The 16,758-nt window shown below is 47.7% G+C and overlaps 1 protein-coding gene across 1 annotated transcript in view; it reads right to left on the bottom strand.

Moving 5' to 3' along the window:
• Positions 1-16,758, bottom strand: part of LOC121543700 (laminin subunit beta-1-like) — a 43,751-nt gene that overhangs the window by 5,355 nt on the left and 21,638 nt on the right. Inside the window, exons 12-30 of the mRNA XM_041853838.2 lie at positions 16,622-16,701; positions 16,250-16,385; positions 15,995-16,153; positions 15,683-15,819; positions 15,378-15,498; positions 14,973-15,159; positions 14,519-14,662; positions 14,053-14,284; positions 13,711-13,874; positions 13,020-13,244; positions 12,714-12,931; positions 10,291-10,387; positions 3,771-4,140; positions 3,409-3,593; positions 3,033-3,274; positions 2,710-2,916; positions 2,319-2,463; positions 1,899-2,106; positions 1,554-1,695 (exon numbers count right to left, since the gene is read on the bottom strand). Coding sequence (XP_041709772.2) covers positions 1,554-1,695; positions 1,899-2,106; positions 2,319-2,463; positions 2,710-2,916; positions 3,033-3,274; positions 3,409-3,593; positions 3,771-4,140; positions 10,291-10,387; positions 12,714-12,931; positions 13,020-13,244; positions 13,711-13,874; positions 14,053-14,284; positions 14,519-14,662; positions 14,973-15,159; positions 15,378-15,498; positions 15,683-15,819; positions 15,995-16,153; positions 16,250-16,385; positions 16,622-16,701 — 3,399 coding nt within the window. The remainder of the gene's footprint in view (positions 1-1,553; positions 1,696-1,898; positions 2,107-2,318; positions 2,464-2,709; positions 2,917-3,032; positions 3,275-3,408; positions 3,594-3,770; positions 4,141-10,290; positions 10,388-12,713; positions 12,932-13,019; positions 13,245-13,710; positions 13,875-14,052; positions 14,285-14,518; positions 14,663-14,972; positions 15,160-15,377; positions 15,499-15,682; positions 15,820-15,994; positions 16,154-16,249; positions 16,386-16,621; positions 16,702-16,758) is intronic.

Here is a 16,758-nt window from a genome sequence, read left to right as displayed (position 1 = left end):
AGCTTCAATGCCATACAACACTCCTTCAGTAGCCTCCAACTGCTCTTAAACACTAGTAAAACTAAATGCATGCTCTTCAACCGAACGCTGCTTGCACCCGCCCACCCGACTAGAATCACTACTCTCGACGGGTCTGACCTAGAGTATGTGGACAACTACAAATACCTAGGTGTCTGGTTAGACTGTAAACTCTCCTTCCAGACTCACATTAAGAATCTCCAATCCAAAGTTAAATCTAGAATCGGTTTCCTATTTCGCAACAAAGCCTCCTTCACTCATGCTGCCAAACATGCCCTCGTAAAACTGACTATCCTACCGATCCTTGACTTCGGCGATGTCATTTACAAAATAGCCTCCAACACTCTACTCAGCAAATTGGATGTAGTCTATCACAGTGCCATCCGTTTTGTCTCCAAAGCCCCATATAATACCCACCACTGTGACCTGTACGCTCTTGTTGGCTGGTCCTCACTACATATTCGTCGCCAAACCCACTGGCTCCAGGCCATCTATAAATCACTGCTAGGCAAATCCCCGCCTTATCTTAGCTCATTGGTCACCATAGCAACACCCACCCGTAGTCTGCGCTCCAGCAGGTATATCTCACTGGTCATCCCCAAAGCCAACACCTCCTTTGGCCGCAATTCCTTCCAGTTCTCTGCTGCCAATGACTGGAACGAAATGCAAAAATCTCTGAAGCTGGAGACACTTATCTCCCTCACTAACTTTAAGCATCAGCTGTCAGAGCACCTTACCGATCACTGCACCTGTACACAGCCCATCTGAAATTAGCCCGCCCAACTACCTCATCCCTATATTGTTATTTATTTTGCTCATTTGTACCCCAGTATCTCTATTTGCACATCATCTCTTGCACATCTATCATTCCAGTGTTAATACTAATTGTAATTATTTTGCACTATAGCCTATTTATTGCCTTACCTCCATAACTTGCTACATTTGCACACACTGTATATATATGTATTTCTGTTGTATTTTTGACTTTGTTTTGTTTTACCCCATATGTAACTCTGTGTTGTTGTTTTTATCGCACTGCTTTGCTTTATCTTGGCCAGGTCGCAGTTGTAAATGAGAACTTGTTCTCAACTGGTTTACCTGGTTAAATATAGGTGAAATAAAAAAATTAAAAAATAAAAAAGCAAACACACATCTAAGCATGCACACACAGATGCAAGCACACACTTTTAGAGACCTTTTATGGAATGTGCATTTCTACAAAACTCCCAAATTGCTCTCTCTACAATGCATAGGCTGAAAACCCTAAAAACATGTGGTATTTGGCCAATATACCACGGCTAAGGGCTGTTCTTAGGCACAACGCACCACTGAGGTGCCTTATTGTTATTATAAACTGGTTATCAGTGTAATTAGAGCAGTAAAAATACATGTTTTGTCATACCCGTGGTATGACAAATCAGCATTCAGAGCTCAAACCACCCAGTTTATAATAAAGATTATACCACAATCAAGAGAATTGCCCCTGTGTGCTTAGACACAATTGAAGCCCTGGTCAGAGGTCAGAGGTGACTTACAGAGGTGATGAGGTCAAGTGTTCCCCTGGTGTTGTTGTGGGCCTGTTTGACGGCGTCGATGGCAGCATTTTGAGCGTGCTCAGTAGTTTCCAGAGCCTCCTTCACCAGGGCAGCTGTCGCCTTCATCTCAGACGCCTCCTGACTGAGAGAGAGAGAGAGAGGAGATTGAATGTGAGTGTGTGTGCATGTGTGCGCGTGTGTCTTATCAATGTGGTTCAAGTGTGTGTGCATTTATTAGTGTGTGTGTGTGTGGGTGTGTGTTTGTGTCTGCCTGCGTTCGTGCTTGCTATGTGTGTGTGTTTGTGTGCATGTGTTTGTGTGCGTGCATGCATTCATGCATCTTACCTGGCGGTGCGGGCCTGCTCCAGCAGCCTCTTTGCAGTGTGTATGTCGTTGGCACTCTGACTGAGGATGTCCTCCACTCTGGTGAGGGTTCCCACCCTGTCTCTGATCTCCTGGGTCAGGGCCTCCAGCTGCCCGGGCGACGTGGGCATTTCCAGGGCCAACACCTCGTTTGACACTGCTTCGATAACCTCCACGTTGGCACGGTCGTCTGTCACCGTGGAAAAAGGAGCTAATTAGACTCAGAGAACCATACATAGGTGAAATATCACAATCAATTCTAATCCATTCTAATCACAATCATTAACTATCACTCACATGGGGAAAGAAGAGCTGGAGCCCTGATTGTCTATGAATCAGTGATAATTTACAGAACATTAAAAGATTGAGGCCTGCTCTTTGGAAAAATGTATGTATACTCACTAGTGAGTAGGTCTCGTATCTCCTTGATGAGGCTGCGGAGCTGCTCGTTGCTGTGCTCCACTCTATCTCGGCTCTGGTTGGACTTCAGCAGCACCTCCTGAGCACTCAGCTTGGCCTCGTCTGCACGCACCTTCACCTCCCACACCTAGAGGGCGCCACAGGACATGTTAACTCAAACACAGTAAGGTAAACACTCCTCAACAGATCAACGCTTGTGCCGGAGCAAGCAGATATTCTATGCTCTTTGGTAACTATGATGATAATGTAAGATGACCTGACTATATTCATGAAGGGCTGAATCATAACTAAACATCAGCTCTATTACACAAAGTTATATGCATGAATCTCAAGTTAGGATTCGTCCCAGAGAATACAAAATGACAGTTCCCACCATCCTAGAGAGCTTGTCCACTTCCTGCATGGTGGACAGGATTTCCTGGTCGAGGTCCTTGGCTGTTTTCAGAGCGCTTTGTGTCTGTGTGACCAGACCGTCACACCCCTCTCCACCACAGCGATTGGTGCCATCATCTGACACACACCCCACCCCTCCACAGGGGGACGCAGCACACCCCTCCTCCCCTCCAGCCACTCCACATGTCTGCACAGAGAGAAAACACACCAATCGGGTTAGAGCCCTGGAAAACCAGGGACCAATCAAAAAGCAGTATGGTGAAGAAGTGTTATGATAATTGGCTACTGATAGGTCAGACTTACCTGCTTGCTGAGCTCTGATAGGTCAAGAGTGTCGAGCTCCATGGCGAGCCGCTCCAGTCTCTCTGTGTGTTTCTGTTGTCTCAGGTCAAACTCTGCCTGGTTCTGGCTCAGTCTGGCCTCCGCTTCGCGCCGTAGTGTAGCCGACTGTTCCAAAGTGTTGTCGGGGTAACTGGTGGTCTGATTGGCACGGATCTCCGCCCTCTTAGACTCCAAGTGGGCCTCGGTGATGGTGTCCATCGCTCCTGATATACACAAATAAAACAGACACACACACACACACACACACAGGGCACAGGGGTGTGTCAGAACTAGTAATGATGTCATGCATACTGTACCCCCTCTCTCACCCTCTACCCCTCTCTCCCTCCTCTCTCACCCTCTATGTTAGAGTTCTTCACAGTCTTTATGTGGTCTCTCATGTCTTTGACTGTTCTCTCCAGCTCTCGGGCTTGCTCTCTCAGTGTGTCCATACTGGCCTTGGTGTCGTTGGCATTGGCAACGAGACGGGACAGGGAATCCTCTGAGACGTTCAGCCTCTCGTTCAGGTCTGCCACCAGCTCACTGTTACAGACACACACACACACACAGAATAGTATTTTCATTAGTGTTGACATGGGCTGATCATAACATTAAGCATACAAACAGAACCCTTGGGGCTGTGTGTGTCAATGCGTAAATGTGTGTATGCATGTGCGTGTTTGTGTGTGTGTGGAAGTGCACGTGTTTGTGTGTACATACGTGGCCTGCTGCAACATCTGTTGTACATCTTCCATCCTCTGTATAGCAGGGTTGTTCTCTACTATCGCACTGATAGCATTAGCACTAATCTCCAGACTGCTAACGGTGTCTTTGTATGGTGCCGTCACCCCATTGGTCTGGAGCTCTGTCACATGATCTTTCAAACGCTGCGTCTGATTGGTCAGTTCCCCTACCACGCGGTCCCACTCGGCGAAGCACCGGTGGCATCGTTCGCAGGCAGGGAACTCCCCATGGTACCCCCTGGCACATTGGTTACACCTGGGCCCAGACACACCCTCCACACACACACACTGGCCGGACGAACGGTGGCACTGCTCGCTGGCGATGCCACGCAGGTCACAGTTACACGCTGGAGGGAGAGAGAGAAAGCGGAAGAGGAGAAGAGAGAAAAGGGTTAAACACATACACATACCTAGAGTTGACTTGAGGTGAAAACAGTGGTGATGATGGAAAGGAAATGAACTCCTAGTAATATGAGAACAGGTCTGTGCCCTTTAAAAGCCCCCTACGGAAACAGAGGTATTGCAAAACTATATTATTAACGGCTCAACAGTCCTGCGATACGAGTAAATAAGCCAACAGGTAGCCTTGACCTCTGAACTCTATCCCCCTTTTGAACCCCCAGTCTGAAGCACATCAGAGACAAACCCTCTAACCTCTAGAATGGAGGAGAGGAGAAGGAGAGGAATGGAGTGATGGAGTAAGTCACAGTGAAAGAATGTGGGGAATGAAGAATAGGAAAGGGTGTATATAAGTGGTTAACACCCATTAGTGTTCCCTGAGCTTCTGAAGAGGATGATTGATGCACCAAAAAAACCAAATTGATTCAACATACAATTATAAAGCAACCAGCTGCAATAGGATTGTGAGTTTGCTCAACAAAACACCATTAAAGTTAATTCAATGTACAATTGTAAGGCAACCAGCTGCAATAGGATCGTGACTTTGCTCAACATTTGGTGTACAAAACATTAAGAACACCTGCTCTTTCCATGATATAGACTGACTATGATCCCTTATTGATGTCACTTGTTAAATCCACTTCAATCAGTGTAGATGAAGGGGAGGAGACAGGTTAAAGAAGGATTTTAAAGCCTTGAGACAATTGAGACATGGATTGTGTATGTGTGCCATTCAGAGGGTTAATGGGCAATACAAAAGATTTCAGTGCCTTTGAACGGGGTATGATAGTAGGTGCCAGGCGCACCGGTTTGTACCAAGAACTGCAACGCTGCTGGGTTTTTCACACTCAGCAGTTTCCCGTGTGTATCAAGAATGGTCCACCAACCAAAGGACATCCAGCCAACACCTTGTAGAGTCCTGACGAATTGAGGCTGTTCTGAGTGCAAAAGTTTGGAGTTTTGTACACTCAGTGTAGCTGAACCAACATACATTCTTAAGTTGAATTGTATATTCACTCAACTTAGAATTTTAGGTTGAGTGAACATACAATTCAAGTTGACATTTATTCTACCTTATTTGCATATTTCCCAGTGTAAAATTAACTCTTTATGACAATACATTACATATATCTTAAAGCCTTTCTTTGAGGGCCTAGTTACACCCTAACATAGTGGTCTGAAACTCTTGTTTTACAGCCTGCAAGTCACATTACGCTGGCTTGCAAAGTGATGTGTAATTCCTATTGGAGTTAATCACCCGCAACGGCTGCCAGGATAGTCATTCTTAGTTAGTCCTTTTTATCTGAGAACAGCTCACACACACACACACACACACACACACAGACACACATATACTCCCTGCTTTTACGGTCAGCATGACCCAGAGTGCTCAGGCTTAGGACTGCAACCGCTACTGTTACACTGTCAACACAACCACATACTACTGATACCTACTGTTAAGGTAGTGAACCTAAACATGACATGAACTGCTGACAGTAAGATGCATGACCACACCACTATACACAAAGGCGGTCATGAACAGGTAACACCATAATCACAACCACACACATGTGGTCGGGTTGCGCTTGTGCCAATGACCATGACATCTTAATTCGTACCACACACACACAGACGCCGTCGTCAAGCCTGTCACTTTAACCTCATACCTCTTAAATCAGACTGTGACATGATTCTCTTAACCAAGCCATGGTGTCAATCATCAACAATTTCTCTCTTTCTCTCTCTCTTTCTCTTTCTCTCTCTCTATTTCAAACACACACACACGCTCATACACATAGATTTTAGATTTTAGTCATTTAGCAGACGTGAGTGCATATATTTTCATACTGGTCCCCCGTGGGAATCGAACCCACAACCCTGGCGTTGCAAGCGCCATACTCTACCAACTGAGCTACACGGGACTGCATACATATGCATACAGTATACACAGAGCGCTGATGTCACGACTCCCTCCGAAGCTGCCACCTCTCCTTGTTCGGGCAGGCTTCGGCGTTCGTCGTCACCGGCCTTCTAGCCACTGCCGCTCCTCATTTCATCATTCCATTGGTTTTGTCTTGTTCATTACACACACCTGGTTCATATCCCCTCATCAGTACCTGTATAAGTGTTCCTTCTGCCCCCTAGTCTTTTTTTTCAATTTTTCTGCCCCTTTGTCTTTGTGTGTGATTGTTTATTGTGAGGATAGTGAAGCTCGGTTGAGCTCCTTGTATTTTGTATCGCCAGGTTATTTTCCCTGTGTGCCTTGTTGGTTCCAGTACGCTTGTTTTGCGCACTGGACTGTTCTGACGCATTACTGCGTAACTCTGTATTCCTGAATAAATCCTGATATTCTGTGATTTCCCCTCCTGCGCCTGACTCCTTCAAATCACCCATCACAGCTGATAGGGTGAGGACAGCGACAAGAGGCGAGACTAACTTTACAGGCAGTTTGGGAATGCCACAGGAATAAGACCATGACGAAGACAGGATGCCTCTGATTTCTGGAACATCTGGCTCTGATTCTCACATGAACCAAGGAGCTATTTCCAAAATTTCACTCTCAAAATCTCTCCCCTCCCTATCTCCTCTCTGTCTCTTTCACTGTCTCTCTGAGGGTGTGCCAACTTCTATGAGATATACACTACCGGTCAAAAGTTTTAGAACACCTACTCATTCAAGGGTTTTTCTTTATTTTTACTATTTTCTACATTGTAGAATAATAGTGAAGACATCAAAACGATGAAATAACACATATGGAATCATGTATTAAGCAAAAAAAGTGTTAAACAAATCAAAATAGATTTTATATTTGAGATTCTTCAAATAGCCACCCTTTGCCTTGATGACGTTTCTCTTTGCTTATTTGAGCTGTTCTTTCCATAATATGGACTTGGTCTTTAACCAAATAGGGCTATCTTCTGTATACCCCCCTACCTTGTCACAACACAACTGATTGGCTAAAACGCATCAAGAAGGAAAGAAATTCCACAAATTAACTTTTAAGAAGGCACACCTGTTAATTGAAATGCATTCCAGGTGACTACCTCATTGTCACAACTTCCTCCGAGGCTGCCTCCTCTCCTTGTTCGGGCAGGCTTCGGCGTTCGTCGTCACCGGCCTTCTAGCCACTGCCGCTCCTCATCTCATCATTCCATTAGTTTTGTCTTGTTTATTACACACACCTGGTTCATATCCCCTCCTCAGTACCTGTATAAGTGTTCCCTCTGCCCCCTTGTCTTTGTGTGTGATTGTTTATTGTGGAGGGTAGAGAAGCTCGGTGGAGCTCCGTGTATTTTGTATCGCCGGGAATATTCCCTGTGTGCCTTGTATTTTCCAGTGTGCCTGTTTTGCGCACTGGAGTGTTTTTACGCATTACTGTGTAAGTCTGTGATTCAGAATAAATCCTGTTATTCTGTGATTTTCCCTCCTGTGCCTGACTCCTTCAGAATCACCTCATAACAGAATCACACACCCGAACATGGAGTCAGCAGGAGAGGAGCACCTGCCTGGAGTCGTGGCACGGGTCCGGGAGCATTCGACTATGCTAACCAGCTTGGGAGAAGCGATGGATCGGGTTCTCCAGGTCGTCCAACACCTGCAGAGGAGAGGACCCGATCTTTCGGGACCAGCTGAGTGACCGGATCCAGCCACCCACACCCCAGCACCCAGAGGGATTCACATATCTCGACCATGGGATTTTGATGGCACAGCTGCCCTCTGCCAGGGATGGTTTTATACTTCTCGACCATCAACCCGGCTCCATCGGAGCAGGAGAAGGTGTCTGTCTTCGTCTCCTGCCTCTCGGGGAAAGCCCTGGAGTGGGCCAACGCGGTCTGGAGTAAAGGAAGCTACGGGGAGTTCGCTGGTCCACCTGAGGCAAGGGACGAGGACCGCGCAGGACTTCACCCTGGAGTTTCGTGCTCTAGCGGCTGGGTCCAGGTAGAACGAGCGGGCCCTCATCGACCACTTCCGGTGCCACCTGTGAGAGGACGTCCGAAGGGAGCTAGCTTGCCGGGACACCACGTTGTCCTTCAATCAACTGGTGGACATGGCCAACCTGCTGGCTTCTAGAGGACGTCCTGGAAGGGGCCTGCCCCCCCCCAACCCGGATCACGAGATGATTGAGCTGGGTGGAGCGGAGATCCGGGAGAGCGGAGGACAACAGCGCCAGTGTCACTCTTGTGGCACGGGAGGACATTCTGCTGCACGCTGTCGTCAACGTTCTTTTGGGTCTGGAGGCGGCAGGCAGGGCACTCTCACGTCACCCCAGGTATTGAACACCCACACTTGTTCAGAGCCCTCTGCTGCATACTGTACCCTACACATCCACTTTCCTGAATACGCGGTAGTTCCCCAGTGTAAGGCGCTGGTCGATTCAGGCGCAGCTGGGAACTTCATGTACAGGTCATTTGCACATAGTCTACGCATTACATTGGTTCCCCTATCCATTCCATTCCCCATCAGAGCACTTGACAGTCGACCATTAGGGTCCGGGTTCGTTAGGGAAGTTACAGCACCAGTCACTATGGTTACGCACAAGACTCATCGAGAGCAAGTCACTTTTTTTATTATTGAGTCTCCTGATTTCCCTGTTGTGTTAGGTCTTCCCTGGTTAGCACTACACAACCCCACCTTTTCATGGCCGCAGAGGGTTCTCACGGGGTGGTCGCGAGAGTGTCAGGGTAGGTGTCTAGGTGTTTCCGTTGGTGCAACCACGGTGGAAAGTCCAGACACTACCTCCACCGTGCGCATTCCCCCGAATACCTCGATTTGGCGCACGCGTTTTCCAAAACGCAGGTGACCAAATTACCACCTCATCGGGTGGGGTATTGCGCGATAAACCTCTGGGTAGACGCTGTGCCTCCCAGGAGTCATGTGTATCCCCTGTCGCAGGCTGAAACGGAGGCTATGGAGACATACGTCTCCGAGTCCCTGCGCCAGGGGTTCATACGTCCCTCCACTTCTTCTTTCGTGAAGAAGAAAGATGGAGGTCTGCGCCATTGCATTGATTACCGAGCACTGAACAAGGGGACGATACGTTATATTTATCCTCTACCCCTCATTCCATCTGTGGTCGAGTCAATGCATGGGGCGCGCTTTTTCACAAAATTAGATCTCCGGAGTGCGTACAACCTGGTGCATGTGGAGTGCGTACAACCTGGTGCCGAGAGGGGGGCAAGCGGAAGACGGCATTCAGCACAACCACAGGGCATTACGAATACCTGGTGATTCCTTACGGTTTGATGAATGCTCCATACATCTTCCAGTCCTTTGTGAACGAGGTGTTTCGGGACATGCTTGGTCAAGGTGAAGTGGTCTACATCGATGATATTCCGGTGTATTCCACTACGCGCGCCGAGCATGTGTCCCTGGTTCGCAAAGTGCTGGGCCGACTGTAGAACATGACCTTTATGCCAAGGCAGAAAAGTGTCTGTTTTTCCAACAGTCCGTCTCCTTCCTCGGATACCGCATTAACACCTCAGGTGTGGAGATGGAGGGAGATCGCATTTCAGCCGTGCGTAATTGGCCGACTCCAACCATGGTTAAGGAGGTGCAGCGCTTTATTGGCTTTGCCAACTACTATCGGAGGTTTATCCGGGGCATTGGCAAGGTCGCTGCTCCCATCACATCTCTGTTGAAGGTTGGGCTGTCCCGGCACACACACATACACACACACAAACACACAGTGACGGACACATGCAAACACACAATGTTAAAACAACACGGAAGCATGAAAGCCACTTTAGTATCTCCAGAGACATCCACATCCACACAAACATACACACACACTATGAGAAAACTCTATAACGCTAAAAACAAGCCCAGTCACTCAGGGGAACCACCGGTCATGAGAACGAGACCATGAGAGACTGTTTACTCAAACTCTAATAGACAGATTCAAAACACACAGAACCCCTCTCTAAGAGCGTTTCTCCAGACCCCAGTAAATTCAGAGAGAGACCCACTTGGAGAGGAAACAATGACGCTCTTAGATACCCTGTTGCGTACAAGTTTAAGGCAGTCATGGGAACAAATCAACACACATACTTTGTACTTTCTACTGCTACTCATAATCCCAGCCAGTTTTAGTTACTTACCTTGACATTTGACCTCAGGATCTCCCCAGAACATATCTCGGCACTCGTTGCATTTTCTTCCCCCGAAACCTGGCCTGCATGAGCACTGCCCCGACAGCTAGAAAACACACAACACAAGACAATACAAGACAACACAACACGTCAGCATTATGAACATGCAGTATACACTGAGTGTACAAAACATTAAGAACACCTTCCTAATATCAGAACAGCCTCAAATAAATCGTTGGGCATGGACTCTACAAGGTGTTGAAAGTGTTCCACAGGGATGCTGGCCCATGTTGACTCCAATTCTTCCCACAGTTGTGTCAAGTTGGCTGGATGTCCTTTGGTTGGTGGACCATTCTTGATACACATGGGAAACTGTTGAGTGTGAAAAACCCAGCAGCATTGCAGTTCTTGGCAAAAACCCAGAGCGCCTGGCACATACTACCACACCCTGTTCAAAGGCACTTAAATATATTGTCTTGCCCATTCACCCTCTGAATGGCACACATACACAATCCATGTCTCAATTGTCTCAAGGATTAAAAATCATTCTTTAACCTGTCTCCTCCCTTTCATCTACACTGATTGAAGTGGATTTAACATTTGACATCAATAAGGGATCATAGCTTTCACCTGGATTCACATGGTCAGCCTATGTCATGGAAAGAGCAGGTGTTCATAATGTTTTGTAGACTCAGTGTACCATCTCTAGGTTAGAGGAGGGTCTCCTTGCTACACACTGTACAACGGACAGTGGCCTGTATTGTATATAGAGTCAGAGTAGGAGTGCTGATCTACGATCAGATCCCTCTGTCCATATCATCTTATTCAGTATGATCTAAAAGGGAAATCTGATCCTATATCAGCACTCCAATTCTGAAACGATTTGTGAATACGGTCCAGGGTGTCTGCAGCACAAAAAAAAAACATGTCTATATTACAAAATAATAATGAATTACTATTGGGTCTAGCTCTCTCCTGTTCTTAGCCCATAAATGGTTGATGGAGTTTCTCTCTCTGTCTCTGAGTGGAATGTGTGTTTAGTAACCCCAAAGTGTATTCTAAGCCTTCCTTCCTCTATGGAACTCAGCCAGTAAACACACCACTCCTGCCGACAGCTAGTTTTTCCCAACCAGGAAAATTGTGTGTTTTCTAATCATGAAAACTCTCAGCCCAAGCCCTAGTTACATGTGCCATCAAACCGCTGCAACTTATCCAGAATGCCGCAGCCCGCCTGATTGAACACCTTGCCAAATTCTCCCATGTTACCCCGCTCCTCCACACTCTCCACTGGCTCGCATCCACTACAAGACCATGGTACTCGCCTACGGAGCAGCAAGAGGAACTGCCCCTCCCTACCTTTAGGCTATGCTCAAATCCTACACCCCAACCTGAGTACTCCATTCTGCCACCTCTAGTCTCTTGGCCCTCCCATCCCTACATCTTCAAAGAGTATCTTAAATAATCCCACAGCACCCCCCTCACACCTAGTTTTACCCTAATACAGTGGCTTGAAACTCATGGTTTACAGGCCACATCAGGCCTGCAAGTCACATTATGCTGGCTTGCAAAGTGTTGTGTAATTCCTATTGGAATTCAGCCAGAGTGGGGATATCCAACATTTTGAATTTGTATTCACCAGCAACCTGCATTCAGAATAACTGCCAGGGTTGGGAAAACTAAGATATGAGACTACCATGGTTCCTCAACTGGTGGCCCACAGTTGGCCCACCAAGTTTTCTGAGCCAATTTTGTAAATTACTGTTGGACATAAAATATTGTAAATACACCAGCAAATCAGCTCCAAGTGATTTGTATTTTGGAAATCTGTTCCAAAGTATTCCCATGCATAATAAAGAGATATTTGTGATTGAATACAAATGTAAGCAAGCTTTGAAATGATTATGTTTTAGTCAAATATTATATCTGTTTGGGCTTCTTGTGGTCAATTTGCAGTCTACAAGAAAAAATCGTCCCGCAGCTAAATGTAGTTGATGATCCCTGACCTTTTCAGTAACGGGTGCAATAAATCAAAGTAACAGATTGGATTAGGTTAGAAAAATGTATGTTTTTTATATTTGTTTAGCATAATATTAATTAATCAATTCACATGCAAAAACATAGATATCGAAACAAAAAATTCTAAAAATCAACCTGCAATAGAGCATGCTGGGAAACAAGATAATGATGGGCGTGGTTTTGGTTCAACTCTGGTTACTTACACCAACCCTGGGGTTCTTTTACACCACTGAATGTTAATTTAACACTTACAGAGTTCATTTAACTCCTGAATCAACACAAAAAGTGTAACACTGAAAATCAACACTAGGTAACACTGGCCAATTTGCTGTGTGTAGATGGGTTGGGTGACAACATGGGGTGTGTGGGTTGTTTTGGAAGGATGGGGTAAGGGTGAGGTCAGTTGTGGCCCTCACCTCGTTGCACGACGTCCCAAAGGAGTGGGTTGGGTCACAGTCACAGGTCTGGCAGCCCTTTCCGCTTCCTATGTTAAACGTATCAGGGGCACAGCGGTCGCAATTCTGGCCAATCACGTTAGGCCGGCAGGGACACTGGCCAGTCTGCAGGTCACAGTGACACTCCCCCGGGGACGGACACACCTCCGACGTCGTGCCCACTGAATAACACATACACCCTATAGAGAGAGAGAAAAAGACAGTTACACACACACACACACACACACACAAACTACATATATACACACACTGTCTAATTGTACTCACTACTGCAGCTCTGGGTGGCGGCGTTGCCGTAGTAACCCAGTTTGCAGCGCTGGCAGCCATAGCCCTCGGTATGGTGCAGGCATTTGAGGCAGACGCCCGTACGAGCGTCGCAGGACCCTGGGTCCAGCTGGTCGATGTTGTCGTTACACTGGCAGGGCAGACAGCGCCCGCTGGGCACCTGGGGGTTACCATAGTGACCTGGGGCACACTCATCACACCTGGCTCCTACAGAAGAGAAGGAAAGGTGAATTCAGAACTGTTTACACACACACACACACACACACCTACAGTTATAGATCTGTAAGGAAGCAGAACTGTCCATAGGCTGCAGTGTTTAGTATAGAGCAGTCATGGCACAGTTGTAAACACTCATAAAACAGTCGTAGAACAATCGTAAACAGTCGTAAACAGTTACAGGCAGTGGACTGGCCTCCTATTCCAGTGAGAGAGGTATCTGTGGGGTTTCTCACACACTCACTGTCCCTGTAGTTACTACCTGCCCATTATGACCAAGAGCAGAGGGGATTCTGCTAGCGCTGTAATTACAGGGGAAATGTGTACTAGGACTGGGAGAACAATGTGTGACGTGGTGTGTGTGTGTGCATGTGCCATATGTGTATATGTGTGTGTGTGTGGGTGTGTGTGTGTAAGTGTGTGTGTGTGTAAGTGTGCGTATGTGTGTGTATCTAACCTCTGTATCCAGGGCTGCAGACACAGACCAACTGGTAGTTGTTAGCGGTCTGGTAGCAGCCGTCTGCGTACTGGCGTCCGCTCCCTGGCCCGTCGGGACACATGCACGGGCGGCAGTTACCCCCCAAACCCAACACTGGGTCGCCATGGTAACCACCCAGACACCTGTAGGCACGGGATAAGACATGACAAGAGGCACGGAAAACACTCACATACACACACACAAACACGCTTGGTACTGATAAGAGTGAAATATGCAGTTGTGCCCTACACTGTGGTTTGGTGGGTGGTATATTAGCTAGCTATTATTTAATATGGTATATGGTATAATTTCACACAGTACCTTTCACACATGTGTCCGGTGGTGAAGGCTCGGCAGCCCTGGCACTCCCCAGTCTGAGGGTGGCAGTAGTCGCTGTTGCCGTTGCACTGGCAGGGCCGGCATTGAGGGAAGCCCCAGTAGCCTGGCAGGCAGTGGGCACACTGACGCCCCGACGCCCCTGGTACACACTCACACTGACCTGTGGCCTCGTGGCAGAAAGCGTTCACAGAGCCCGTAGGACTACACTCACAGGCTGGGGAGAGAGGAGGGAGAGGAGGGAGAGGAGGGAGGGGAGGGAGGGAGTAATAGGGAGAGGGAGAGGGGAAGGAGGGGTGGAGCAAAGAGGAAGAAGAGAGGGGAGAAAAGAGTGAGAAAGGGATATAAAATACCACACTTTTGAAGTCGGAATCTCAACCCCAGTCTTAACATAACTCTCCCCCTGATCTTTAACCTCTAACCCCTGACCCCATGCTTGTCTGTCACCCACGTCTGCATCCTGAGGGGCTGAACAGGAAGGTGGCGGGGGCACAGCGGTCACAGTTCCTGCCCGCCACGTTGGGCCGACACTGGCACTGCCCGCCGCTGGGGTCGCACACCGCACTGAGAGAGCCCTGGGAGTCACACTGGCACGCTACAGAGCAGAAGAGAGAAATGGGGGAGAGGAGAGGAGAGATAGAGAGAGAGAGAGGGAGAGAGAGAGAGAGAGAGAGAGAGAGAGAGAGAGAGAGAGAGAGAGAGAGAGAGAGAGAGAGAGGAATGCAGCAATGTGAGTTGTTGCTGTATGAGTACAAGGAATGCTTCAGGAAGAAAATTATTGTTTACTAATGATAAACAGAGACATACTCGAAAACATGCACACACACACATACACAAACATACAGACTACCCCCGCCCCCTCCAAACCCTACACACACACAGCCCTCCCAGACCCAATCTCCTACCCATAGCCCCCTGGTGTAGCAGGGCAGACACGCTGAAGATGTAGTCGTTACAGATGTCTGTCATGGGGCTCTTGATGACGCTCTGGCTGCTCTCCAGACAGCGGTACCTCTGGAACGTATCCCACGCCCCCTCGCCCTGAGAACCCTCAAACAACTCCAGCTCACGCACCCGCGGAATCAGCACCAACTAGAGGGAGAGAGAGGGGAGGAGGGGAGTAAGGAAGAGATAGATAAAGACAGAGGGCTTGTCTTAGAGATACTACAAGTCTGTTATTCCACACTACAATGACAATATCATGACTACTGTAGGGATGTTTTCCATATTGACTCGTGTGTGTCTGTGTGTGTTACTGGAAACTACAGTTTATCAGAATGTATGGAGTGTGGTTTGTGACTGTTACTTACAGAGTCGATGAGTGTGTATGGGCTTTGGACGTCACTGAGAGAGGAGTAGAGAGGTAGACTGAGATGCATGGTGTAGTTCCGCCCCTTCTCCAGACACACAGGCCTCGGGAGCACCACATGTCTGAAACACACACACACAGAGGAGAATAAGGTGTACGGTTGGAACGGTAGAGGTGGTGTGTGGGTGTGTGTTTGTGTGCATGCATGTGTGTGTGTGTGCGTCTGTGTAAAGTTGGTGTATGAAGGTGGAGGTAGGGGTGTATTGTAGAGACTAGGGAGGAGATGTGTGTCACTTGGGTACCTACCTGGATCCTGGAGGAAGAGACACCAACTGCTGATCTCCTCCTGGTAGCGTGTTTTCACATGGACTGAATGGCTGTCCCACTCTCTTTGAGTAAGGACGCATCACTCTGATCTCCACCTGTTCCCACTGCTCCGGGAACTACAGCAACACATGTACCACACATCAGACACACAATATCAAACGTTGCAGACAGTAGAGAAAACTGTGTCTGAGTATGTGTGTGTTTGCGTGTTCTTATTTGTGTATGTTTGCATGTTCATATACGAATGTGTGTGTATGTGTCCATGTGTCTGTCTGTGTGTGTGTGCTTTACCTGTGGTTCATAGCGGATCAGCATGTCGTAGTCCATGGAGTCAGGTATGTTGTTGATGTGGAACTCCAGGTGGGCTCCCTCAGGTACATTGACAAACCCTGGCCCTGTCCAGGTAGGACTACGGTCCAGAGGATAAGGCCTGGGAACCACTGTCACACCCTGAGAGGGAGGGAGGGAGAGAGAAAGAGAGATATGACAGATTTAGAAAGACAGAGACAGAGAGATTGAAAGCGAGAGGTCAACACACACACTCACACGGCCGTGCTTGGCGTCCTCAGCCTCATAGGTGTAGTGGTCCAGGGCGATGAAGTAGAATCCTGACTCCACCTGGTCACAACGCCTCCCATACATGTGTCCTCTACACTGACACTGGCCTGATATTGGAGAACAACTAGAGATGGAGGGAGAGAGAGGGGGAGGGAGAGAGACAGACAGGGGGGACAATAGAGGGGAGAGAGATAAATAGGGGGAGCAACAGAATGAGGAAAACTGATTGTTAGTAAATATCCAATACCTACAAATACATTTCTGCAACAATGCATTTTGGGCGGGGTGGAATTAGGAAGAGTAGTTGTGCTGTGATTGGATCATATGAGTAGAGACATGATGTGATTGGTTAAAACATACTCATTATTAACGGCTCCGCCCTGGTCGCAGTCACATGATCTGCAGCCGTCCATGTCATTACTCAGCCCCCAGTGTTGCGGCTGCAGGAAAAAAAGAATATAGTTATAAATAAACACACACACACACTGCAGACTCAC

The sequence above is a fragment of the Coregonus clupeaformis genome, chromosome 28, assembly GCF_020615455.1.
Source record: "Coregonus clupeaformis isolate EN_2021a chromosome 28, ASM2061545v1, whole genome shotgun sequence".
NCBI classification, from domain to species: Eukaryota; Metazoa; Chordata; class Actinopteri; order Salmoniformes; family Salmonidae; genus Coregonus; species Coregonus clupeaformis.
The sequence above is the reverse complement of the archived record's forward strand: the minus strand, read 5'-3'. Positions and strand labels throughout refer to the sequence as shown.